Source organism: Podarcis gaigeae, assembly GCF_964106915.1.
Source record: "Podarcis gaigeae genome assembly, chromosome: 2".
NCBI lineage: Eukaryota > Metazoa > Chordata > Lepidosauria > Squamata > Lacertidae > Podarcis > Podarcis gaigeae.
In genome coordinates, this window is record NC_139679.1 from 37,955,086 (window position 1) to 37,982,332 (window position 27,247).

Below are 27,247 nucleotides of genomic sequence, written 5' to 3' on the forward strand. Positions count from 1 at the left end.
TGTTAGGACAAGTATTGAAATTCATTTAGAGTCATGCGGTTTCCTGGGTAGAATGTTGGATTTAGGGCCATTTTTTAAAAATCCCTGCCTAGCCATGAAGCTCACCGGATGACACTTTTCCAGCCTAACTAGAGATCATTCTGAAATCCTCACCATCTGATTTAAGAATACAAGAAGTTGTAGCCAGATTCTTTGTGTGTGGCGTTTACCACTGCACAGGAGGACCCCAACTCTTCAGTATAACACTGCAGGGGAAGAGAATTAAAAATCACATCAAGATCACTGGCTTTTGGGGGCATCATTTTATCATGTATATACGGTCACATGCATGCATGCATGCATGCATGGTATTGCAAAGGATACAGTGGAACAAGAACAACTGAAAAGTGCAGCTAATATCTTGCAATTCCAGAATTAATTATAGAAATTCTCTATGTTGGAATTATATTAAAGAGAGTGAAATGCACCACACAGAAGGAGCTTCTGAAACAATAAAGGAATATAGTACAGGAGGAAATGACACAGCCCTAAGCGCAACGCACCTCACAGAGTTTTTGTGAGGATAAAAATGTGATGACCTCCATGTATGCCCCTCTGAATTCCATGGAGGAAGGGCAGAATACAAACAATGGTGCCCCTTTGGACCATTTATCTTTTCTGATAAAAGACAGACCATCCCTATAGGGAATCACAGGCATCAACACCTGTGATGAGTGTAGCAGATTCAGATAAGAAAGGGGAATGTATAAAAAGGTTTGGATAACAGGCTTGACAGTGTTTCATAAGAACCTAAGAGAAGCCCTGCTGCTTAAGATACTTTAAAATGCAGGAAATGTAATACCTAAATCTATTTTTCTAAGATCAGAATTTTCGGGCACAATCCTGGAAGCAATTCTTGTGATCATTGCCCATTTCGCGCAGAAATGGGTGAAAATGTTACATTTCCTTTGTTATATTTGTATAGAATGTAAAGATATGGATGTGTGTGTGCCTGTGCCTTGCAAGTTTCATAAAATTGGGTTCTAGTTGGGAATGATTGTGGAAAGGCTTAGAAAGCAGTCTTTCAAGCAGCATCTCTGTGGCTTAAGGAGGCTAGAAGCATAGCTCAGGTGTGTGGTCTCTATGGATTCCAATGTGAGGAGGCTTTCTTCATATTTTATTGTGCAGAACATTCAATCTTTAATGTGGATCAGAGAGTGAGGGCTATTTCACACAAAGCATATACTTTGGAATAGTTGTGCTTTAGTCGCTTGCTTTGTATGGGGAACTTGTGTGGTGTCATCATCATCAAGTCATAGACCTCCTTTGTTTTCCCTTTTCTCAGTATACAAAAAAAACCCCATTAAAATATGAAAAGAGCAGAACACTAACTCAAACAGGGATGGTGCTTAACAGGAGTGGGCCTTGACGCATTGCCCACTGATGCTCTCTCGCATCTCTTGCTGATTCCTACCCACCCACCCACTGGAGCTGCTGATCAGGCTCCAAGCTGTGAGTTATGCAGTGGTGCCAAACTCAATTTCCACAGCTGTAGATCACTGTAGTGCTACTATTCTCTCTGTTAAAGAGCCATGGTTTTGATGTGTTCAGTGATAATATTGGACAGGTTTGCCTACCATCTGAAGGAAGGCTATACAACTTGATACAATTACCTTTCATTTTAGCCATGAATTTTTTAAACCAGTCTTTTCATTTGCCTTTTTTCTTTTCTTTTCTTTTCTTTTCTTTTCTTTTCTTTTCTTTGTCACAGAGTAAATTTTAAAACTGAACTTAACTAGCATGTTGCCTTTTTTAGTCAATGCCATTTTTATTTTTATTTTTAAGTGTGTTTCTTTTTAACTGCACAGAAGTGCTGAAATATTAAAAAGCACTTTGGTGGGAAAAAAAGATTTTAAAAAGTGATAGAAATGGACTTCAAAATGGACATGCTTGAGTGAATGCTTTCTTTTATGCCCACACATGCTGTCATGTCATGCTCACTGCTGTGGACAGAACACAGCAGAATGTACACACATAAAAATGTTAGAACCTTCCGAAGTGTGTGTGTGGGGGGGGGGTCAGCTGCAATTCTCTTTGTTGCTTACAGTGGAAGAGCAATGATTGACAGATCCCAGAGCAATGCAATCTGCAGGCACCCTGGGTAGCAGGCCCTATACCATTGGGAGGGAGGGGGAGGACTTCAAATGTAAGTGAGCCTTAAGTAACTTGAAGAAAAGGCAAAACAGAGAGAAAGTAGAATATTATTGTTACTGTCAGTGTTGTGTCTCTCGATAAATTAAGACTTCTCTATAGGCACAGATGAAAAGCGGTGCATTTTCCAGAAAGATATAAGACACCAAGATCTGTTGATGGTATAATTATACCTGATTTCTTTTAATGGAGATATTATCAAAGGACCACATTCCAGTCTCTCTTCCTCTCCCCAACTCTCTTTAATAGCCAGCTTCTTAATGGTGGAAATTTACATAGCTTTATTAACAGCAAATGCTCAGGCCTCAAATTTCCCTCTAAATGCAATTGCTTCTAGCCTGCTTATTATGTACAGACAAATCCATTTGCTTTGCACTTTGTAATAGAGCTGATCAATTGTTAAGTTGGTAAGTGGCAGAGAAATAAAGAGGTTGAGAAAATGTGAGGTGCTTGTGCAAGAGAGCGGGGAGGACAAGATGCACTGTATTCTTTGTATATCATTGGAGGGTGATTTACAGTTGGCTGCTGATGTTCCTTTGTGTCACTACCTGGAGGTATCTGGGTATGACCCAGGTCTCATTGTTTTCTAGGTTATTAAACAGGAATCGGGTTCATTTGTGCTACTGAAGAATGCACAAAGGCATAAACTGTGCCCCCCCCTTTTTTTTGCTTTTAAAAATGTATAGCAGAAATAAATGCTACATAGAAAATAAAACACTATAGCCCAGACAGAAAATAGCAACTGCTCAAATATAAGTTATCACTTGCTCAGGCTCCAAGGCTTAGCCTTAAATGGTACATAGTCCATTGTCCTTGTTTCATTCCTTTCTGCTGAATGTTTTTAAACTGCTTGTGTTCGCATTATGAAACAGATTTCCTGCCATTGAGCCCCTTGAGCGCAGTATGCTGCAATTCCTTTGTTCTTTGCTGGTGACAGAGTAAAATTTGGATGATCATAGGCTGTATTCCTCTGCCACAGGAGGTATAAGATGAGCTGAAATGCTGGTCCCTTCCTGCCATTGCAGTCCAATGAGTCTGTGATGGTACCCTTAGGTTTTTGACTCTAGTCTCTTTCCTCAGTTTTGTGGAAGCATTTATTGTTCAGATTTAATAGTATTAGCTCTAGGACCTAGATGGTTTGAAATGCCTGCCTAGGGTAAATTGCCTCGGAATGTTTTAAGTAGGAAGCAATGTACAAATTTAATAAATGAAACTAAGGTATGAGAAGCTCAGGATAAATATGCATGCTGGTTGCTATGAGCCTGCTCAGATATGTAGAAGGTTGACATGTGTTTGAATCTGTTTATAGTTTATTGTTGTTTTAAACTATTTTTGAATGTTTTAAATAACTTTCTCAATTATTTTTATTTATAAATTTCTTGGTTTGTTTGTTTTTTTGTAAACCAATTTGAAGGTTTCTTCTTACAAGTAGTGTATACATTTTGGTGAACTTTTAAAAGGTGCTGCAAAGACAGACTGGCAGCTTAAAGATTCCCTCTCGCCTTTTCTCCTTTGCTTGGTAAAACATTTGTGAAAGAAATGGGAAAAAAGAGGCAAAACAGGCTTTAGCTCTAGCAATGTTGCCTTCCTTCAGAATGGTATGAGGATTTATGGGTACAGTTTGCCCAAGCCTGCAATTTGATGCAGGGAGTGGAGCAAACAGCATCTTCTCCCCTGTCCCCAGATGAGTGAGTCTCTCTCTCTTTCAGTTTTGCACAAGCATACTCTCATGTGGGGAAGGGGGGTGTCTTTAAGTTTAGAGAGAAGCATCTCAATCAGGTTTTTGAAGGCTTGGAAAACATTCCTCTCTGACAAGCTGAGGAGCTGTCCAAAAACTGTTGGTGCTGAACAGCTGTTCTGTTGCACTAAAATCACGTTAGACATGATTTTAAACATTTCTTTGAATCCTGTGCTTGAGATTCTCCTCTTTAAAAACCAATCAAACAAAGGTTAAGAGCACTTGTGGAGGGCTCATTCTTGGTCGGAGCTTTGACACAGGGCAGAAGGAAGATTAACCCTTTCCACTTGCCATTTCCCTTGCTGAAAATATTCCCTCCTCCCCACTAGCAGTGCTTTCTATTGTAATTAGCACGGGGGTGGGTGGGAATCTTAATCTCTGAATATTAGTGGCTGAATCAGCCACTATGGCTGCTTTTAGTAAAAGAATTAGAGAAGGACAAAATCAAGCACAGGATTCAAAGGCACATTTAGTATCAATTATAGCTTGCCCCAAGGACTCATATTAGAAGTGGCAGGGCTGTCATTAACACGTCTGCCCTGTTCAAGTGTAAAATGGTGTGTCAAAGCAGCATGTGGGAGAAGACAATTGAACCAGCCCCCCCTTCACCACACCTCAGTCCTTCCCTCCCTTCCCATCTTGGATATCAGGCATGAGCTGGAAAGGGAGTAAATTGCCTGGAGTAAAGTTTTGAGGGGAGGAGATGGGAGGAAAGGGAAAGGAAATGTTCAGCACCCCTCTTTTATGTGTTCATTTTCTGTTAAGGAAGGATCTTGTCCACTTGGCCACCTTATAGGTGAATGAGGGAGACAACGGAAAAGAGCAAGTTATCTGCCATGGTCACATCTAGTTTAACCCTAGATGTGAACAGTTGGTAGTGTTGTTTCCCATAAAAGGGCCCTGCAGTAGCTTGCAAGAGTCGTTCATCTATATATAGCAGGTTCCTCCTGTTTCTCCCCCTGGTAGGGACAGCTGTCTATTGTTCGGAACCCATGGTAACAGGATCTGTGCTATATTTCCAAAATGTAAAGACGCCTGCTTAAATCCATGCATTGCCAGTTAGAACACTTATAAAACCTGTTACCTTTAATTAAAGAGACAACTCTTTTACTCAGAAACACATAGCTGATTAGATTTGTTGACTGCTTTTGCATGAGGGACGCAGATAAATAGCTTTATGCCATTGTAAATTCTGAAAGGGAAGGGCTTTTGCCCTTTTGGGTTTGATTCTCTGAGAAAAGAAGGTGCATAAACAAGGAGGAATCAACGAGCTCTTAATTTTTCCTTTTTCATGAAATATGTTTGTTCCAAATGAAGACTTCTTAACTGGGTGCTTTGAAATGTGTCGGGGGGGGGGGGAGACTACCTGTAAAGATCCTCATTATATAATTGCCTTGTATTTAAAACAGGCAGTTGCGTGAGCTTGTATGCAGAGAGCATCCTGTTCTGTCATTAGTCATCACTTGACACCTGTGCACAGCCTAAATGGGTCCGCACTGGGGGGGGGGGGGAGTAGAAGCACGGTAGCCAAGCAGACGTTGGAGTGAATCAAGCATGCACTGAAGGCAGTTGAGGTGGAAGCTCTTTGATTAAAATTCCACTGTCGCACTGAAGAACTGCTTTCACTTCCCACCCCCACCCCTTCTCTGGTGGATTTCATTCTACACTTGGGATGCAGTAACATTATCCATCTTTGCCGGAAATGACTTATCTCCAAGGTTCACAGACAGCAATTTCGGAATATGCTAGATTGCACAAAGTGTCAAGCTTTTTTAAAACATGCTTCCCAGGGAAGATAGATCCCCTTAAATCTGCAGACTTCATTGCGATTGACATACGAACCACCATGACCTGCTCAATCAGTATAATTCTTCTCCCATTACTCAGGTGAGCAATCCCAATGGATGGTTTGCCCACTTCTGCACTTCACAGGAACAAATGATAAATATAACTCTAGTTCTGACCAGACTTTTTGTAACTGCCCTCTTTGCTGGGTGGAGGAGCAACTGCATCCTCATCTCGCCCACCACACAGATGTATGAAGATGTTCTACACCAACGGCCAGTTCATGCAATTCTTCTCTGTAGGGACTAGCTCCCCCCCCCCAAAAAAAAAAGAGTAGGGAGGAGATTTCATGGACTTGCACTTCCACTCTCTCTTGTCAGTGTTTAGGGTTGCACTGCCCATCCCTTAGGAAACCCAGAAAGCCAAGAGGAATATAGTAAACTGTGATGGATATGGTTAGATGGATGGCCTCTAAGAAGAAATCAGTATGATTAAGGAAAAAACAATGGAGGAAAAACCAGAAAGCTAGAGGATATGAAATTGGGAGATGTGCCCCAACTATCATGGGAAAACTAAGACTTGCCCCAATTAAAAACAAACAAACAGGCACTCTATGATGTACAAAGTCCTTTCTTGCCGAACCGTCCACTGTTGCCATTGATTTACAGTTAAGAAGGGCTAGCAGCAGGAATGCAATTAATGCTGACGTTAGTATATTGGTCCTGTCCTCTGTAAGAAAGCAGAGGTTTGCCGAGATCAATTTTGTGCTGGATGTCTCAACTTGGGGAGCAATATCTTGGAAGTAAAACTCAGGTTAATTTGAAAATAGGTCAATGGGATGTGAAGATAGCCCACTGTAATCTGAATCCATCGTATCAGCTTCAAAATGTCTCCCTTGGTTGATTAAATTACCTGTAAGGGAGGAATAGCAGGAGAAAAGCCTGCTGCAGATTTATTCTGGGATACGTGCAGCTGTTCAAGACAGATGTCCAAAAACAACCCAGCAAAGCTTTCCTGTATAGGTGAAGATGATGCCTTTAACTGGCTTAATTAAAGAGGAAACAATGTCAGCCATCACTCATGTTATTTCTTATTTAATAAACACAAGCTGGTCTCATTTTGCAGACTCTTGTCTGCTCGTCTGCTTTGTTATACTGCTTTCCAGAGCAATCTTAATTAATGATATCCTCATAAGAGGTTTGTAGTGTCGGCGGCAAAAGGGGATTCATGGAAATTCAATCAAAAGCAGATTTCACTAGTCAATTCCTCTTCTTCTTCTTTTAAGATTAAGATTTCAGAAGCGACTGGCCCTGGATGCAAAGATCATTTCCCCCCCTAAACAAATCTGTTAAGCTTTCAGCGAAGAAAGCATTTGTGTTCAATTTTATTTGCATAATTTCAAGCGCCATTAATAGTACATGGCATGAGGAAAAATTACCAAGATTTCACTCCAACCATGAGTGAAATTGGGTTTAGTAGAAAATTAGTTGACTTAACTGGCAGATGATGAAAGCTTGAATAGAGAATGTTTAAATAAAGAGGAATTGTAGAAAAGGAACTTGAAGGTGCAGGCTGAATTGAGATCAGGGCTAAAGTTAAAACATATTAGCTAAAGTGAAAGATAAATGGAGACTGATAGTGAATTCAGAGGGAAGAATCCAGCAACCCCCTCTACTGATCATTCTGTCAGTGCAAGCATTTCTGCTTAGCAGATGGAACCATCCCCCTCTCCTCCCCATTTTCATTGTTCTAGGGGTTCCTCTGCCCTTCCAGAGTGGATTGGGGTGAGCATGGGTAAAGGGGGAAGTCCCATTGCACTAGCTTGCTTGCTTGGCAATTTAGTGCAAATTTTCTTTCTCTAGAAATCTAGCCACAGGGCTAGATTTCCCAGTTCAAAATAACTCCATCGAATACATAGAACTGGTACACATTTTTGCACCAGCTGATGAGCTTGGGCTTTGCTTTTATGAAAAAGTATGCCTAATGATGGCAGACTATAATTGGTGTTCACCATTAGGTTACAGAAGATCTATCTGAAGCCTGTACCTTTATTTTTCTTGAGTAATTTGTGTGATATAAATGGAAGCGCATAATATTTGTGTGAATTCTGCCACACAAACTATGACATTGGGCCAATTAAAATCCGGAAAGCAGATTAATTTTCAAATGAAAACCCATTTTACAATCAGGCTATCATCAATTCATTCATCTAGTACAAGAGCAGCCAGTGTGGTGTTTTTCAGTTGTTATTAGACTACAACTCCCATCATTCCTGCTCATTGGTCATGCTGGCTGGGGCTGATGGGAGTTTGTAGTCCAAAAAATCAGTAGGGCATCCCATTAACTCCTCTATTATAGTACTTTCAATTTGCAAAGTCCTTTACAAGTTTCAGCTGATTCATTCTCACAGTGAGCTTGTAAAGTAGGTCACAATGAGAATTACATTTTATTAAGGAGAAAAGAAGCTGCTCATAATTTTTCTTGCTCCTTTGTGTGTCTTTTCTATAATTGAAGTCAACAGTTCATAATGGTGCACAACATTCATAAGAGCTTATTATTCTATGTTTTCTCTTGTGTACGTTCCCGCTCATTCCTGTGTATGCGTTTGACTGTGTGTGCAGCAGAAAGCAAGGGAGGGAGATCAGTTTGAAGGAAGGATACACCTGTTGTCATCAAGATGGTAGCCACATCTGTCATGTTTGGAAGGAAATAAACTAATGCTATGTGGGATGGTGACTTGCCAAATGCTACCTAACAAGGGAGCAAGTGGCACTGTGGTCTAAACCACTGAGCTTCTTGGGCTTCCCGATCAGAAGGTTGGCAGTTTGAATACTTGTGACGGGGTGAGCTCCCGTTGCTCTGTCCCAGCTTCTGCCAACCTAGCAGTTCAAAAGCACACCAGCGCAAGCAGATAAATAGGTGCCGCTGTGGCAGGAAGGTAAATGGAGTTCCTGTGTGTTCTGGCTTCCATTACAGTGTTCCATTGCACCAGAAGCGGTTTAGTTATGCTGGCCACATGACCTGGAAAGCTGTCTGTGCACAAACACCAGCTCCCTCTGCCTGAAAGCAAGATGAGCACTGCACACCATAGTCGCTTTTGACTGGACTGAACCATCCAGGGGTCCTTTAGCTTTACCTAACAAGCTCATGACTCAAATTCAGGAAGAATTATCACATATTCTTATGCACAGTACCATACCAAGTTTCAGGTGTTGGAATAAATAAGAAATGGGGGCAAATTTACCACAAAGCTGACAATAAATTTCACTCACATTTTCCCCATCCCATAACACATGCTAGCATCCATTCCACTGACTGCACAACACAACTTCCTTGTGTTGAGGCAGGTATAAGATTGTAGCTTTTCTTCAACGTTGAGAAGATGAAATGCAACTCAGCCAACCTTCTGTGATTCCCACTTTTAGCTGTTCACTGTGTCTTGCAAAACCCTCAGTGGCTGAGATTTCGTTGCCTAGTAGGTCATGGAGCTGCCGGCCAATTACCCTTGCACTCCTGGAAACACAGAGATAAATGTTATTGCACTTCTCCTTGACAGTGCTAACCTTCCCATCCTCCGTTGTGTAATCTTGAATTGTATCTACTGTGGCCCAATAGGGCTTTCCCCCCAGAGAATAAGAATGAATGGAAAAACTTTGCAACAAAAGTGTACTATTTGCAGGCAGTAGAACTCGGTGCCTGTAAAATGTATAAATGACATTCATGTCTGTGAGGAGACCCTGCTGTCAGTTTTAAGCAACTAGCCTTAGACATTCACACACCCAACTCAGCTTGCTGCCTCCCTGTGCTAACTCCATCCAAAGTCAAATGACCTCAGGTTTGTTGACTGAGTCAATAGACAATCCTTGGGGAATGCCCATAGCTCAGTAGTAGAGTGTTTGCTTTTCGCTCAGAAGGTCCCTGGTTCAATTCCCAGCATCTCCAGGTTGGGCTGGGAAAGACTCCTGTCTAAAACCAAGGATAACTGCTGCTGTTCAGTGCAGACAGTACTGAGCAAGATGGAGCAATGGTCTGATAGGGTATAATACAGATTCCTACATACCTAAGTAAGTTCCCAGTGTGTCCATAAGGGCAGAAGTAGTTAACTTCTACATACAATGACAGCAGAGGTTACCTGTAGAAGATCTTGGAGGGAAGTCTTTTGTACTTTGGGGGAAGCACTGTAGCTCAGTGGCAGAGCATCTGCTTTGCATGCAGAAGGTCCTTGGCTCAATCTCTGCATCTCCATGTATGAATGAGAGAGATCCCTATCAGGAACCCTGAAGAGCCAACCAGGGTTGACAATACTGAACTAGGTGGAGCAACAATGATTCAGTATAAGACAGCTCCCTATGTTCCTGACCCCCTGCTTCTGCCCCACAACTGATTTGTCCATCCTGCTATAGCCCTGTTGTCCTATTCAGTATGAAGCCCATCCTACTGATTTCCCAGGTTGACTGACTGGGTGTCCCAGGTTGACACCCCTAGGGGTGTCTTACAGTGAACCAAGTGAACTAGGCTTTTCAGGTGGGCAAATGAAGCATTTTAAATTTCAAGGAAGGAAGGGGCCCATCTTGACCCCTTCCTTCTGATGTGGAGATGTGTAGCCACTCGCCGCCCCACCCCCGGGCATAGCTCACTTTCTTCCTGGCTGATCTGGTAGCAGCTGTTGTGGGTAATTCAATGAAGTTATGAGAAAGCATTCCGCTGATGAGTCATTATTTTAAAATCCCCGAAGGCCTATTGTACCAGTTCAAAGGGAACACTATGATCCCTCAAAATTCAAATAAACAAATGAAAACACCACCACGAGAACAACCTTCACCAGTGTGCCTTTCTCCTATATTCCTGATGACCAAGTCAATAGTCACATGTATTCCTTGTCATCTGCATATTCCTCTTTCTTGAACATTGAGTTTTCCCATCTATGATAGATAAAATGGCTGCTACATTGTACTGCCACACTGAACTACCACTTTGGATAGTGCACACCCTTAAAAAAAAATCCAATATCAAGAGGGTATCATCCTTTTCTTTCTTTATAAAGGGACAGCTTCCTCTTACCAAAGGCCGAATGATCATGTTGGGAGCCACAGAGACAAGTGAAATTTTCCTCTTTTCAAATGGATAGTTCTTCTTTGGGGCAGCTTCATTATAGGGGCTCCTAGGGCTGAAGGATGGGATAAGGCAAGTGGAAATAGTCAGCCTCCATATGCAAATGCAGATCTCTCCCCTTGCCCCTCAAATGTGTTAAAAGCTGCTCTAAGCTGATGTCCATACTCTAAGAATCCACAGAATCTCCCTTTCCTCTTTGATTTTGCACTTTAATTATTTACCGCTGAAATGCTCACAAAGCGCCAGAAAATCTCTAGCAAGCTGACCTGCTACTCCATAATGGGCTGCTGAGCCCTTCTGCATTGCTTCACTTTATTTATGTGGTGTGGGTTTTTTTTTAAGGTGGCTGTCAGGCACAAGAGACTTTCTATTCATGTCATCTTCCCGGCCAGCCACTTAGCGTAAAATTGCCCATAAAAGTGAATTTAAATGACAAGTGATAAAACCACAGCCCATCCTAGCCACTGCCAGCTTTTTTTCTGTTCTACATGGCGCTGAAGCTTATATTCTTTTTGACAAGAGCAATGAAGCAGCTTCACACACTTATCCCCAGCTAAATCACCTTAAATTTAAAATCCTTGTTTTTCCTTGCTTGGAATGTAGCATGGTCCTTCATTAGTTTCTTCTAAGTGTTTCTTAGTATCAGCAGAATGGTTTGCGCTGGTGGAACGCTTGACTGCATGTCCCTCAGCTAATGCCAGATGTGAGGTCTTCCGACGTATCCACTTATTTGTTTGTTTGTTTTTGTTTGTTACATAAGCTACCCCATAACAAAGAATTCCATGGGCAGCTCACAAAGCCAACACACACAAACACCAAAATACAATACAGAACAGGAAAAACTGTAACAAAATAATTTTTAAAAATGAAGCATAATTACAGCTCAGTGAAAGGTAAACTACATTTCCCAGGGTTATTGGGGGGGGGGCATGGACTCTAAATGTATGGTGTGCATGCAGCTGAATAAAAGAGGCAGAGCAAAGAGGTGAGCCTTGCCAAGGTTGGAGGTGCTAATACAGTGGTACCTCTGGTTAAGAACTTAATTCTTTCCGGAGGTCCATTCTTAACCTGAAACTGCTCTTAAGCTGAGGTACCACTTTAGCTAATGGGGCCTCCTGCTGCTGCCGCGCTGCTGGAGCATGATTTATGTTCTCATCCTGAAGCAAAGTTCTTAACCGGAGGTACTATTTCTGGGTTAGCGGAGTCTGTAACCTGAAGCGTCTGTAACCCGAGGTACCACTGTAAGGTGTTTCAGGATGAGCAAGAAGGAGCAGGTAGTGGTGCAAGGCAAGAGAGTAAGGTGGGGAAATTGGTATGAAACGAGGAGGAGGAGGAGCCAATGGCAGGAAGCAGTGAAAAGTGGGGACTGATGGGTCGTTCAACTTCCAAGCCTTGTGAGGCACCTTTGCGACACCCCCCCCCCCAATCCGTTCCTGCAGCCACAGTGATTCCTCAAATCTACCAGCTTTTGAAACTGCAGCCCACAAGCTTTGTGCTGTGGCCATCTGTGGCCAATCTGGAGCTGCAACTACAACCACTAAGAACTACCTCCAGAAGCTGAGGTGACTTGCATGGCCCACTGAAACTGTAACTCTGAGGGCTCATCCACACAGCAGCACCTTCCCTCTTTCCCCGCTGGCTGCTACAAGCATTCACCTGAGAGTATGGGAACTGTCCCTGGGGAAAGGTAGGCATCTTTAGGTAGAGCACTCCCTCACCATTCATCATGAGAGGCCTGTGCTAGAGAAGGCTTGGCCCATGATGCTAGGCCCATATAAAATTATGGTCAGCTTAGAGTTTCACTAGCCCCTCTGTAGGTCCTCTGCACCAGAGGTGGTGAACTTGTGACCCTCCAGAGATGTTTTTGGACTCAGTGAATATAAATTCTATCTGGGAGAGATAGTATGGCTGGGGAAGAGGGTAGTGGCACCTGCCCTGTGGAATGCCCTCCCACCAGATGTCAAAGAGAAAAACAACTACCAGACTTTTAGAAGACATCTGAAGGCAGCCCTGTCTAGGGAAGCTTTTAATGTTTGATGCATTACTGTAGTTTAATATTTTGTTGGAAGCAGCCCAGAGTAGCTGGGGAAGCCCAGCCAGATGGGCGGGGTATAAATAATAAATAATAAATTATTATTATTATTATTATTATTATTATTATTATTATTATTAGGCTTGGGGAGAGTCTAAAGGGCCAGAAAGAAAGGGCTGGAGGGCCACATTTGTCGTCCTCCCCACCTCTGCTATATTGATGTCCTTCCCTCCCTTTTCACTTCTCTTTCTTGCTCTTTCCAGTAACTTAGGAGTGCCTCCTGGCCGGGGTAATTGTCCCTTGACAGTCCCTTTGCCCTTTGACCTCATTTACACAGACTACCATGGGCTACAGCAGATGAAGCAGCACATGGGCCTCTCCTTTAAGAAATACAGGTAAGAAGAACTTGGTGGCCTTTTATGTCCACGTCTTGTATCTTTTTTTATGGGCAAGTAGCGAGGGTTGCCATATTTCAAAAAGTAAAAACAACAAACTCCCCCCCCCCCGAAAGTTGTTGAGCTTTCCTTCTTTTTTACAAAAATGCCAAAAAAATATGTTCTTTGGATTTTTGGAAAATCCCCCAGATATCACTTCCGCCTTTGAAATCCGGATGTATGTCAGCCCTAAAGTAATAATTTTTCTCAATACCTCTCTTGGCTAAAATCAAGTCTTTACAAATTGAATGTTTGACTATTATTTACATTGTATATGCATGGTTTATATTTCTTGGTGGTGGGGTCTAAGGTCATTGATTGTTATATGTATTTTAAAAACTGAAAAATAAAGTTAGGAAGGACCTCTCCATCGGTGCCCTTTTTAATATTGTTTCCATTCTTCTCTATTCTTTTGAAACCACAGCTGTATTTAGTACTTAACAAACTTTTGCTTTATATGATAATGATTTTATTGAAATGGGTTTCTTCTTAAGAGCTTGTTTTTTGTCTGCCATTTCAGAAGTTCAAAAGGCATTGCACTATTATTTTCCAAGAATTTAACCACACACAATTATTCCAGAGACTGAACAGAATTGAACCTGGAATTCTCTTGAACTTTTAGCCTTTTAGCCTTCAAGCTTCCAAAAGTAAATTTCCACAACACAAGTTTTTGACTTTCCCTTGGCCCAGTTTATCTCCATGTCTCTGAGAGCTGGTAAATTGCCCAGTGAATGGTTTCCTTGCTGCTTCACAGCTGCCATTGTTACATGCTGGGATGTGTTTGCAAAGGTGAAAGAGCAATCCTTCATACCACACTCTTAAATGAAATAATAATAGTATCACTTTCCATGGAGAACACAGAGACCCGGGGGGGAGTTATGGACCTGTGAGTGAGAGCAAGGATAAATAATATATCGGCACTCTGGAGGTGTGTTCTGCAAGCATCGCTAGGAGAGAGAAAGAGGCAGGCAGGTGAATGGATCAACTTGGGACACCTCTGCCCATTTTGTCCCTCCTCTTGAGGTTTTAAAAAGTTCAGCTCAAAGACTCTTGCCAGATCAGCAGCTAGCAAAATTTTGTGATTTAATTTAGCACTGGTAGCCCAAGTATTCATTACTCTTTCTCCAATCCCTCCTGTTATCCTGCACAATTTTATGAGGGAGAAAAATGACAGGCGGTGTTATTGCCTCTATTGTAAATCAATTTTCTCTCTGCATTCAGCTTGGTTGGAAGAGAGGAGTTGTTATTCCTGTGCTTGCTTTCTACTTGCTGTGTTTTTTGACTTTTCTTCCCCTTTCTCTTTTTATCAGTGCCATAAGCCAGTTTCAGGGTGGCTAGGATGTGGGGGTCAGGGGAGTCATGTCAACAGAAAGAGAGGGATGAGCTCTTGCAAAACCAGATGTGAAATCAATTTTGAATACAAGTTTCATATATTCAAACTTGAATACATCAAGCCTCTTCAGATTTAACAGAATGATGATTTTGGTAATTGACTCCTGTGATACCCAAACATTTGTCACCAAGACGATTTGTTTGTGTTGCATTTTTGTTTCACTTCAGGGAGCTGTTGCCTCAAGACCTTATTGCCCACTTCCACCCCTGTCTTACCTTCTGCTTCACTCTTCACTGCTGACCATTTCCACCCCTCTCATTTCTTCTTTCAACCTAGATCTATCTTTCCTCTTCAGAGAAATATGATGCTATCCATCATTAAGTGATATTATTGGCTATGCAACTCATGCTGGTTAATTATGTGTTGCAGGCTCCTTATATATTTGAGAAAGCGGGCTTTGGTTATCATAAAGATATGCATTGTAACTAGGCATGAGCAAACTCACATCACCTCATTTTACAGTCCCTTTTTGAGACCTTTTCCTGCCAGCACTCAGCCAGGACTTCCAGTATTCACAGAAGATGCTCATCAGAGGGAGAGGAGTGGGTTATGTGTAAGTCTTCCTCCCCTGCCAGTCTACCATTCCTGTCTTCTTCCTTTGGGAAAGGAGAGGTCACCAGTAGTTGTGACAGCTTGACAGAGACACAAGAGGTTTTGCTGGGCCACTCCAGGGAGCATCGGTTTTGTAGTTTCCTTAACATTTCCAGTTAAAGAAGAAGTCAGAACATGAGGACATCCACCAAAACTGGACATGGCACAATGGCTCTAGGATAATGTATCACTAGCTCATATTTTTGTGTTGCTCCTATGCAGGACATAACCGGCATGGCTTTTGTTCGTTTCCCTTGCACAGGTGCCGTGTTCGAGTGATTGACACTTTTGGAACTGAGCCTGCATACAACCATGAGGAATATGCCACACTGCATGGATACCGGACAAACTGGGGCTATTGGAATCTGAACCCAAAGCAGTTCATGACAATGTTTCGTAAGTGGTATCAACATTTGACAGTGATTTGCCATGGAGAGGTGTGTGATGACAGTGGGTGCTCAGATATAATAACAGACCCTTCCTGAGTAAGGCTAGAAGTCCATGGTATCCAACTTTCCCTTGCCCGATGCCCTCCAGCTGTTCTGGATTACAACACTATATTTTACTTTCTATTTTTTACATTAGCTGCTTTGAGCATCACTTGGTGGGAAAGTGAGATATAAATTTAACAAACAGATAACCTGTTTTGTGCTCTCTCTCCTATGATTTGTATTCAGAGATGACTTGCAAATATGGAAGGGGTATTTGTTTGTTTGTTTGTTTGTTTGTTTGTTTGTTTGCTAGCTTGCTATCATGGCCAATATCTGCTAATAGGGATATCTTTCCCACCGCCCTTTAAAGCTATTTTACTCAGTGAATTCCATAACCTAATTGTGCATTGTGTGAAAAGGTTCTTCCTTTTGGATGTCCTGAATCTCCTGGCCATAAACTTCATTGAATGGCTCTGAGTACTAATGTTATGAGAGAAGAAGAAACATTATCAATAGCTACTTCCTCCCAAAACATGCATAATTTTATTAACTTTTACAATGCCCCCCTTAGTTATCCCCCTGCTTTAAAAGGTTCAACTTTTTTCAGCTTTCCTCATGGAGAAGGTCTTCTGAGTTCTACATTTTGAACAATTTGTCTACTGTCCAGGGTACTGAAAGTCCTGTCTCCAATACCACCTATTCATGGAGTCATGACCCAGGATTGGTTCCCCACCTGTTTCTTCCCTGCCTGTCCTTCCACTCTGCCCCAGACTGCTTCCAGATCGACATCCTCCCAACTTGTCCATGGGTTCTGCCTCACTAGGAATGAGCACATATGAAAAAGAAAAGGCATTGTTTGAGGTTCCTTCATCTGTCCGTACTTAATTCAGCACAGATAAACCCCAAGTACTTGTTACATTCTTTGCTCTGAAAGTAGCAAATCATTTTCTGAGCTGTCACTTATTCACATGACCACTTGACCAATTCACATGATTGTTTTTCAAGTGTCCTAACACACACACACACACACACACACACACACACACACACACCATACACCCTCGGCTTGGATTGCAGGTTGAACCAATGGCCTGAATCGTTTGTCTAGAGTAGAATTTATTGACACACCATTCTCAAAGCCAGTAGAAATAAAACACAGGGAATATATCTGGAAGCTTTCCAAGATGAAGAAGCCCCCAAAGTATCATGAAGACTGAAAGTTCCTGTGCCCTGTGTTATGTCCGTGCCATGAGAAGGGTAGTAGAGATACTGTCACATTTGCACCTCCAAGTTGATTTCCCAAGGGTTCTGGATAGGCGGATTTGCTGCTTCCACCTGACCTTAACCTTGACAATGATGCCCCAAGGAAAAGCTAGCTTAATGGGGCCTGCCTTTTTAATTAGCTTTCATACTTTACTGTCCCACTCCCACTGTTTTTGCTAATTATGTTTCCAGGCTGTCCCAGCATCTCCCCTTCTCTCCAGCATGGCCAGGGTGAAAGACTTGTAACAGACGCAGAGCTATTTCGATGCAAGTAACTCTCTCTAGCTCTCTGGGAGCTGCCAAGATAACCAATCATTCCTCGCCCAGCTAGAAGCACAGTGACAGCAGGAAGAGTAGGATGTGGTGTCATGGTAAAAATATCTTCAGGACTGTATTGGAAATGAAATAAATGGGCCTTTGCAAACCAGCAGTTAGGAGAAAGCTTTATTTTTGTGTCCCCTCCTTAGAGACATGGCACTGCACAAATTAAGTCTCAGAATTCTCTGGGATTTAATGGGAGATCAGTTCAGAAGAACTGTGGTGCACAATTCTTGTGGGAAGGTTAAGGAGGGAAGGGACAGGGGAGGAGAACGCCAACCTTCTTTAGAGGCAACAAAGTGTCCTGAAAGCACCCTCCTAACTAGGTGGACTGACAATTGCAGTATAACAGCTAGGAAAATATAACATCATTGCTGCCATTCCATCATGTACTCAAATTTGTGGTGGGCACCATAGCTGTCAACCTTCCCTTTTTTTTGCGGGAAATTCCCTTATTCCAGCACCGTTTCCCACTACTTCCTGCTGCTATCCCGGATTGTTACTTATCCTGTATACTGTCCCCGGGACAGGTGAGGCTGCTGATCCCTTATTTTCAAGGCTGCTGATCCCTTATTTTCAAATCTGAAAGTTGACAGCTATGGGTGGGCACCATCTTTGCACCAAACAGAAGAGAGTACCTTTGCAGAGACATGAAATAAGAGTTTGCAAGCCAACTCTATCAGTTGATCGCTTCTGGGTCTGCTTTTCAGTGCAGTCCAGTCTTGACTGTGGTTTTCAACTGGGAATATGCAGCTCTCCCTTTTTTGCTTTATACAAAATAAAATAGTTTGATTAAGTTTTATTTTATTTTATTTATTCCACAAACACACACTTCCTGCAGAATACGGCTTCCCCACCACACCAAACTTTATCCTCCCAGTAACTCTGTGGAGTAGGTCCCTGATTGTGCAGACAAGTCCATCAGTGAACAGTTCATATGAACATAGCATCTAGTCACATGATCTACCAAACACATCTACTGCCTTGTGCCACCGCCCCATCCTCCAGCATTCTCCCCCAGCTGCTGGATTCCTGTTGTTACTTCCCAAAAATATATCCTGTGACATTTCAGTGATCATGGAAATCTACTGAAGTGCATGGCCAAAATGTCACCTGAGAAAACAAGAGATAAAAAGCACATGAACACCTTAAGAGCTATCCATAATAATCAGTAACCTGTAATTTTGGAAGGTTTTTTATCATTCTAAAAATGAAAGCCCAATAGAAGAAGCAGACACGGAGGGACCCCCAGCATTGAGAAATTACAGTTTGTTTGAAAATTACTTGGATATTTGAAGCTGAATCTTACATGTGGAGGCTGTATTAGACTTGACTTTGCAAGTAGCAAACCAATAACATTTGTTGAATGCATCCTCTAAGGCAATTCAGCTCTAAAGTAATTCAATTTCTTCAACATTTGGGTTTTTAATAATAATAATAATAATAATAATAATAATAATAATAAAGCTGTTATAGCTCCAGAGAACTAAGATAAGATTATACTCAGATTTTATGTTTTTAAAAAAGGTTGTGCCAAAGTGAAAATTCTCAATGTTTTAAAGAGTTTCAATTTTTATCTTTAAAAAAAGCATTTTCCAGGGTTGATGCATTTCATTTTTGTTAATTGCCATCCCTGCCTCATGTAGCCCACTCTACTAGATGTCGGTGTTGTTTAATGAGAAGAAAAATATAAAGTATTTCTGGGTTATTCCATTATTAAATCAAAGATGTTATGTAATGGAGGGTGTAAAATATCTCAATGGACTCATTTCTAAAATTAATGTAACTGACTTGTAAACTAACGAAGCAGATCTCCTGTGAATTATTCAGAAAACGCGCGCTGCAATCGTGGTAGCATATGTGGGAGGACATGTGGCACTTTTTATATTATAAAACCATGTGGTGGTAGAAAGTCGAGTATGAGTGCAAAATTCAATGCAGCCCTAGCAAAGAGCCTGTGAGGCTTCTTTCCACAGCCTGTGAGGCATCCCATTGGGAATAGGGTGTTTGTGTTACTGAGAACAGAGAGGAAATCTCTGGAGAAACCTAATGCAAGTCAAATGCATGGATGTTTGTTTCTTTGCAGCTCATACGCCTGACAATTCCTTCATGGGTTTTGTGTCCGAGGAGCTCAATGAAACAGAGAAGCAATTCATTAAATCCAACAAGGCTAACAACATGGCAGTGGTATATGGGAAAGAAGCCAGCATTTGGAAGGTGGGTAGCGAATAAAATAGTGGAACTTTTTAACGGTGTCAAAAGCATTTAATCACTCAACCATGGTCCAAACAGTGCTAAATGCTCTGTGGCTGCAATCTTATGCAAACCTATTTGGGAATACATCCAACTGAACTCCGTGGGACTTCTTTCGAGTAATTAGGTATGGAGTGCATCTCTTATAACATTTAACACATGGATGAGGAACCTGTGCCTCTCCCAATGGTTTTTTTGACTCCATCTCCCATCAGCTCTAGCCAGTGTGGCCAATGGTCAGAAAGGACTCTATTGTAATGACTGTAGTTTGTTTTAATAGATTTTAGCAGCAGCAGCAACAGCAACAGCAACAGCAACATGATTGTGGTGCTGGTGCGAGTTGTAGTCCAATAACAGTGGATGCCACAGGTTCCTCATCCCAAACACAGCAGAGGACCATATGAAGAGTTATAGGTTTCATTCAAATAATTCTTTAACTTTCAGGACCAGTTTAGGGCTTTGATAGGTATATCCCGATCTTTGCCTGGTTGCAAATGCAAAGGATGAGGGGCTTCTCTTTCACATAGAACTACACACACATCAACACACACACATCCTTTGTTTAAATGCCACAGTGAGAGGACTAAGTGAATGTTGTCACTCTATGTACTCTATCTATGGACCACTCTATATAAACATAAGCATTTGAAAGCTTTTATGAGCTACTTAGCCTGTCCTCTTCATTCATCTCTGCTGCATTATTCCTTTGCAGCAGCAAATAGTAATGATGGGCCCAAGAAAGTGTGGGGAAGGAACCATTGTGTTCACGTCATGCTATTTAAAAAGTGCTTTTAAGAACTTTAAAATGCGTATCATATATGGTTCTTCAACTCCCCTGTTGCCGAAGCTTCCCCAGTAATCATGATGCCACCCTGAAGTTCTGGGGGTTGGATGAATTCGTGGAGGAGGAGGGGACAAGCATGAGCTACTGTCTGTGACAGTTAAATGAATACCAGTGGCAGGATAGTTTGGGGTAGTTGAAAACAACCGTACAGGAGGCTGAATTGCCTTTATAGCCTGCTTACACTGAGAGCCAGTGTGGTGTAGTGGTTAAGAGTGGTAGTCTCATAATCTGGGGAACCGGGTTTGTGTCTCCGCTCCTCCACATGCAACTGCTGGGTGACCTTGGGCCAGTCACACTTCTCTGAAGTCTCTCAGCCTCACTCACCTCACAGAGTGTTTGTTGTGGGGGAGGAAGGGAAAGGAGAATGTTAGCCGCTTTGAGACTCCTTCGGGTAGTGATAAAGTGGGATATCAAATCCAAACTCCTCTTCTTCTTCTTCTATTTGGAAGCACTGGATTGGGCTCTGGTTCAGAAATGATGCTTGGCTAAATGAGACCTTGGTACAACCCAACAGAGCTTTCCTGAAGCTCGGTTGGTTCCTGGTTGCTTCAGAGCATTTCTGAGATCTTTTTAGTTTGTTGCCATTGATACAGAGGAACTAACTCTCATTCCTTCTTCCTTCTCTCTGTGTGCCCACCATGGGATTTCCAGCTGCAGGTAAACAGAACATCATTTTTAACTATGTGCTTTTTATGTGTATTATTTAGATTTGAATACCCATTTGCGCTGACAAAACGGAATTTTATTTGAAGACTACATTGCGATGTGTACATGTACAAAAATACATACACTAGTGTAAAGTATGCATAGCAGTGCATATAATCATATATTAATAGTATATTAGGGTACATCACCTTGGGGAGGAAATGCATATATTGGAGAAAACTGCATATGAAAATGTGCACGTCAGGAGAAGTTACACTAAATTACTGGTGAATTTTCCGAAGCGCTTCAAAAAAATCTGATATAAAAATGGGGGGGGGGACCGAATTTAAGGTTGGAAAAATGAGAAACTGATAAAAATTAAAATTGACAAATTCACCCATCTCTGTCCCCCCCACATACACATATGGAGCCCACGCCCCCAAGTTCCAGTGTGTGCCTTCAGAGTAGAACACTTGAAACACAACACCTCTCATTTTTTAATCAAACCCAGGTGGTGAATGGCTTGGCTTCTTCCCTTTGCTGTTTTGTTTTCTCTGCATGTTGTTTCCTCTGCACACTTCTGTTTTCCAGGGGGAAAGCAGGTCAATTACCCCCTGAGTGTAGAAGCAAATCCTGCCTAGAGAACGCTTCCTCTTGCCCCCCCCCCCCCTGCACAGCTTTACTTGATGCAAACATTGTGCATCTCAAGTTATGGAAATCTCTTGTGCATCAACATGTGATTGTTCATCACACAGATTTCTATCCAGCAAACTGAAATATGTGCCATCAGGAGTGCAGTGGAGGGTTTTTTAATTATCGCTTCCGCTAAGCAAGAACTCTATGCAGAAACCATAGGTTTTGTCTGAAGATGATTATAACAATATTCACCATATTTGCCAGAACCTGTGATGCACCGTAGATGTATGCAACTTCCTTATTCACTTTAGCGTGCAACTGATTTGAAAGAAAGAATTAATGTACTATAAACACAAAAGCAATATGAAGTGGATGTTCTCCAATGTAGCATCTGCTTGTGCAACATGGCTCCTCTTTTCTCTCCTCCCCTTCATACCCCCAAAATCAGCTCCAGACAACTGATGTGGGGCATGCAGGAAGGTGGCGGAGGGAGTAGAGAAATGTGACGTCCCATTCCACAATGTGCTTTCCATTGCAAAAGCAGGCAGACATCATATCCATCTATCCACACTATGCATATCTCCAATTATTTTAACAAATGCTGTCTGTAATATTCATATCCATTCTAAGAAACTCACACACTCCATTTTATTCCTCTAAGTATAAACCCTGTTTTTTATTGCAAATGATTGCTTCAATGCGCTTATCTACCTGCCTTTAAAAAGTATAGCTTTATATATAGTGGGCTCAGTGATCATTTGCAATACGAACCACTTGCTGACAGCTCAAAGGTCACTTGCAGACTTACGTCCTTTGGCCACAGTTCCTCTACATAACCTTGTCTCATACATTCCACAGACTCTTGTATGAGAGACCTTACAGAAATAAGACGATTCCAAGCCCTCATGGAGTGCACTGGATGCTTCCTATTGGCAAACTCAAAATGAATTTGCTCCTTTTGTTGATTTGCACAATTTTTGTTTTGCTTTTGAGCTGTTGCGCAATTTTTATTCATTATTGTTTCAATCAGTTTCTGAAAACATCCTTGGACATGGCTGTGCATTCCTTCCAGTCTCTGGTGTATTGTACATGAGCCCAAGTATATATAATCCCACTATACAGGGCAAGACCTGGCACAGCCCAGATCTGTATGACCAGGCAAAACATCTCTGTGCTTACATGAAGGGGCCTCATGCAAAGGTCCATTTTAAAGCCTGGCATTCCCATAATGGAATCTAAAACAGAAGCGTCAGCAGAATTCAGACTTGGATACTGGGCTTTATGGAAAATGTTCCCTACCCACGTGAGCCAACTCAGTCTTGTTCCCATCAAACATCTGACTGATCAACCCAGCAGTTGGTGTGTGATGTTTGGCATGTGCAGAAAGTGCTGCACACTTCTTAGTGGTTTTACGCTTCAGCCACAGTACCAAATGTGGTGGAAGAATTGAAAAAGATCTTTAAGTGTATCAGCATCCCCCAGTGGCAGCAAAAGTTGCATCACTTCTCTAAGTGCTTGAGGCACATGTCTGCTGCAGACAGCACAGGGAGGATAAGCGAGAGCAAGGCTTGGCCATTAAAGTTCCCAGCCTTCTTTGTCTACTAAACCATAGACCATACAGTAATTTCTGTGGCTGGGAAGAGCTTCCTCTGTAGGCTGGGCTTCAATGAAGCCCAGGTCTCGATTGCTGTATGTACCTCTGCTCTCACCCCCAAGTTTAATTTGGTTGGTTTGTGTCTTCTAATGCTGAAAAGTGAGAAGAAATTGGGGGAAGAAGGGAGAGCAGAAAGCAGTCTGTTCTGCAAAGGACAATGCTGACCACAGCTGAATTCGAAGGGGAAGTTACTTCTCTTGTGCAGAATTTATGCTGGCAGGGAAAAGGGATCCAGGCTTGGAAACATTGTGTGACATGTATTGATCTGCTAGCCTACTCATTTGATAGAGTGATAATGAAGTCCTTACCAGCTACGTGCAATTCTTAAAAGGCAACATCAAATGAGCTTCAGAGTTAATCAACCTAATGCGGGGCTCATTCCCAAAAGGAAACATGCCGGGAAACTGCAAGATAACACCTAAAATATAAGTGGAGAACCTTGGCCCAGTTCCATGCATGTAGGGGAGCCTGGAGGGAGAGAAGGAGCTCTCTACAAACCATCAGTTCAGCTCTTAGGCAACATCTCCTTTTCCCAGGAAAAAGAAGTTTCCCCACCTCTGATCAGGCAACTCATACCTGCTTCTCAAAATAGCATATCACCCACATAATTTGATCAGACATATTCTTATTCCAAAGAGCAGGTCCTCCCTTTAAGAACAGGATACCTTTTGAATGCTCTAAGGCAACGGTTCTCAACCTGTGGGTCCTCAGATGTTGTTGGACTACAACTCCCATCACCCCTGAGCTCTGGCCTTGCTAGCTAGGGGTAATGGGAGTTGTAGTTCAACAACATCTGGGGACCCACAGGTTGAGAAAGGCTACTCTAACATAGGAGCCGACTCCTAGGGGCCAAGGTCCCTTCACACACAACCCAATAAAATATTTGAGGAGCCGTCCCTCCCCCATTTTGATGGGCATTGCCATTCAAATGATGTGCATGTGCCCTGTTTTGTGATCAGTTATGTGGAGCAGGACTTACCTGCCCCCCCCATATTTTATTCAAGTTGGCACCCATGACTTACAATAACCTGGTCAGGTAGGCCAGTATTATCTCCATATTATAGAGGCGGTGGCTGAGACTGAGAGATGGAGCAGCTTGCCTAAGGCACACCCAGTATGCTCATGCTTGGAGTGTGAATTTAAATCAGGAACATATTAGATACCCTAATCATTATACTATCTGATCTTCCATTGTCTCTGCCGGGGTACATTTTTATTTGCTTGTTTAATTGGGGAAAGGTTACCATCTGGATGAGCCATGACAAAATCTATGCAGCTGGACGGAATTTTATATGTCCTCACGAATTCTGAACTTTGTGACTGACAATCACAGATGAATTTCTTTCCTTTCTTTTCTCAGGGCAAAGAGAAGTTTCTAGCCATCCTGAACAAGTACATGGAGATCCATGGCACTGTTTATTACGAAACACAGCGCCCGCCTGAAGTCCCAGCTTTCGTGAAGAATCATGGTCTCTTGCCACAACATGAGTTCCAGCAACTCCTCAGAAAAGCCAAGGTATTTGCCACAGGCAGAAAGAAAGGGGGTTGCGGCCAAATGAAACTCTGGCAATAAGAAATTCTCCAGTTGTGGGATTGTTTTTTAAGAGTTATGTGCCAATCTGCTACAAGGCAAAGGTCTTGGAGAATGCAATGGAAATATTGTGGCAATAAAGATGTGGGAATCCACAGGGGGCAAAACCCTTAGGCAGTGCTCCAGGGATGGTAATGGTGGTTGGCTGTTTTGTTTCTATATCAATCTATCAATCATCTATCATCTATCTATCTAACAATCTATATCTATCTATCTATCTATCTATCTATCTATCTATCTATCTATCTATCTATCTATCTTAGAAGGAACCATGGAAGGGCGGGGAAGGGAAATTGATGTTTAATGTTTTGCTTTGTATATGTGATTATGGAAGAACTATATATATATATATATATATATATATGCAGGTTTTGGTGTCCTCGGGTGTCTTCCCGTGTAAAAGTTGGGGTGTCTAGGCGACGTTTCGACGAGGTCTCACTCGTCATCTTCAGGCTGGTGCTTTCGGCTTCTTGTTACTGGAACAGAGCGGGATCTCAATGTTTGAGTTCCTATAAATACTGTAGAGGGGGTGTGGTGTCTAGCCTCCAATGTTCTGGGCAGAGAGGAAGTTCCCAGGCTAGTGTGCCTTTTCTTCTTTTGTTCCTTAATTACTTGAGAGATACCTTGAGTGATTTCTTGAGTGATATCCTGAGTACCACTTAGGTGGGTCATTAGGTGTGGATTAGTTGCTAAAGTCTTTGTGTCTTGACCTCTTGAACTTTGTGAAGAGTTTTCCTGAGAAGATGGCTGTATTGCACTTAGTTGTGCTTTGGCTTGGCTTCGTGTATAGGGGCGAGCTGTGGTTTTGTGGCTTGTGTCAGCCAGATCTGTGTAGGGATTGCAGGGGGGTGCATCATCCGGAGGTGCCAACATGGATTGGCTACTGGATGGTGTCAGTAATTCATCTGTGGAGAGGGTCTGGGTTTGGGTCTGGTGTGGTTGATTGGTGTTGGCGTTCTGTGTGCCTCTGGATCTGGTGTCAGTTTTTGTGGAGAGGGCTAATTTCCAGATGTCTGGCAAGCGGGATGTGTCGTCACGCTTGTTCATGTTGTGAGGGTGTTTCTCTATCTCGATGGCTTCCATGATTATTCTCTTGTGGTGATGTTCCGTGTTAAAGAGCAATTTGGAATCTGCAAAATTAATTTCGTGTCCTGTTTCTTTCATGTGTTGGAAAAGAGAGGAAGTTTTTTCTTCTTTTTTGACGGCATTCTTGTGTTCTGCGATACGTGCATTTATTCGTCTGTTTGTTTGTCCAATGTACGTGGCTGGGCAGACTTTGCAGGGTATTTCATAGATCCCTTGGTTTTCCAACTGGATTTTATCCTTGGGGTTTCTGAGGATATTGGCTATTTTTTGGTTGGTGCAAAAGGCTGTTTTGATATTGTGTTTATGGAGGATTTTGCTAATTTTATCTGTAGTGCCCTTGATATAAGGAAGGAGGGCCATGCCATTGTTTTCTTCTGTGTCTTGGTTTTTGGGGGGTGTTTCCTTTTGGATTAGCTTCGTAATCCTGTTTTGCTGGTATCCATTGGCAATTAACACATTTGAGAGATTCTGTAACTCAGTTGTCAAGTGGTCTTTGTCAGCCAGGCGTTTGGTTCTGGAGATGAGAGTCTTGGCTACGGAGTTTATTTGTGCAGGGTGGTGGTGTGATTGTGCATGTAAGTAGCGGTTGGTGTGTGTTTTTTTCTGGTAGATAGTGTGTCCTAGGGAGCCATCAGGTTTTTTGTAGATTAGGACGTCAAGGAAGGGAAGTTGGTTGTTGGCTTCTATTTCCATAGTGAATTGTATTTTGGGGTGTAAGTTGTTGAGATGTGTGAGGAAGCTATCCAGTTTTTCCTTCCCGTGTGGCCAAATTACAAAGGTGTCGTCAACATATCTGAGCCAAAGTTTATAGGAACTCAAACATTGAGATCCCGCTCTGTTCCAGTAACAAGAAGCCGAAAGCACCAGCCTGAAGATGACGAGTGAGACCTCGTCGAAACGTCGCCTAGACACCCCAACTTTTACACGGGAAGACACCCGAGGACACCAAAACCTGCATTCCTGTACCCGTGAAAATCTACGAAAGCAAATATCTTACCTCTACGGGGAGGAAACCTTCCAGCTGACAAGAACCTACGAGAAACTAGAAGTCCGAAGAGCCACCATCTTATGTGATCTCTTGTTCCTACGCAACTGCCGAGACAACAAATTAATTCCCACATGCTTCCAACTTAAATTCCATTCTAAAACCCCAGCCACCGAAAGGATCCTGAAACGAACTGAACTATCCCTAATCAGAAACGAACTACACAAGAAAAGATACCTACTAGACCAAACCAACAAAGATCTACT

At 42.3% G+C, this 27,247-nt stretch overlaps 1 protein-coding gene across 1 annotated transcript in view; it reads left to right on the top strand.

Moving 5' to 3' along the window:
* MGAT5B (alpha-1,6-mannosylglycoprotein 6-beta-N-acetylglucosaminyltransferase B) overlaps nucleotides 1-27,247 on the top strand; it is a 167,518-nt gene that overhangs the window by 109,776 nt on the left and 30,495 nt on the right. The window contains exons 9-12 of the mRNA XM_083725826.1: nucleotides 13,121-13,252; nucleotides 15,538-15,671; nucleotides 19,374-19,504; nucleotides 24,680-24,835. Of these exons, the coding sequence (XP_083581952.1) occupies nucleotides 13,121-13,252; nucleotides 15,538-15,671; nucleotides 19,374-19,504; nucleotides 24,680-24,835 (553 nt within the window). The remainder of the gene's footprint in view (nucleotides 1-13,120; nucleotides 13,253-15,537; nucleotides 15,672-19,373; nucleotides 19,505-24,679; nucleotides 24,836-27,247) is intronic.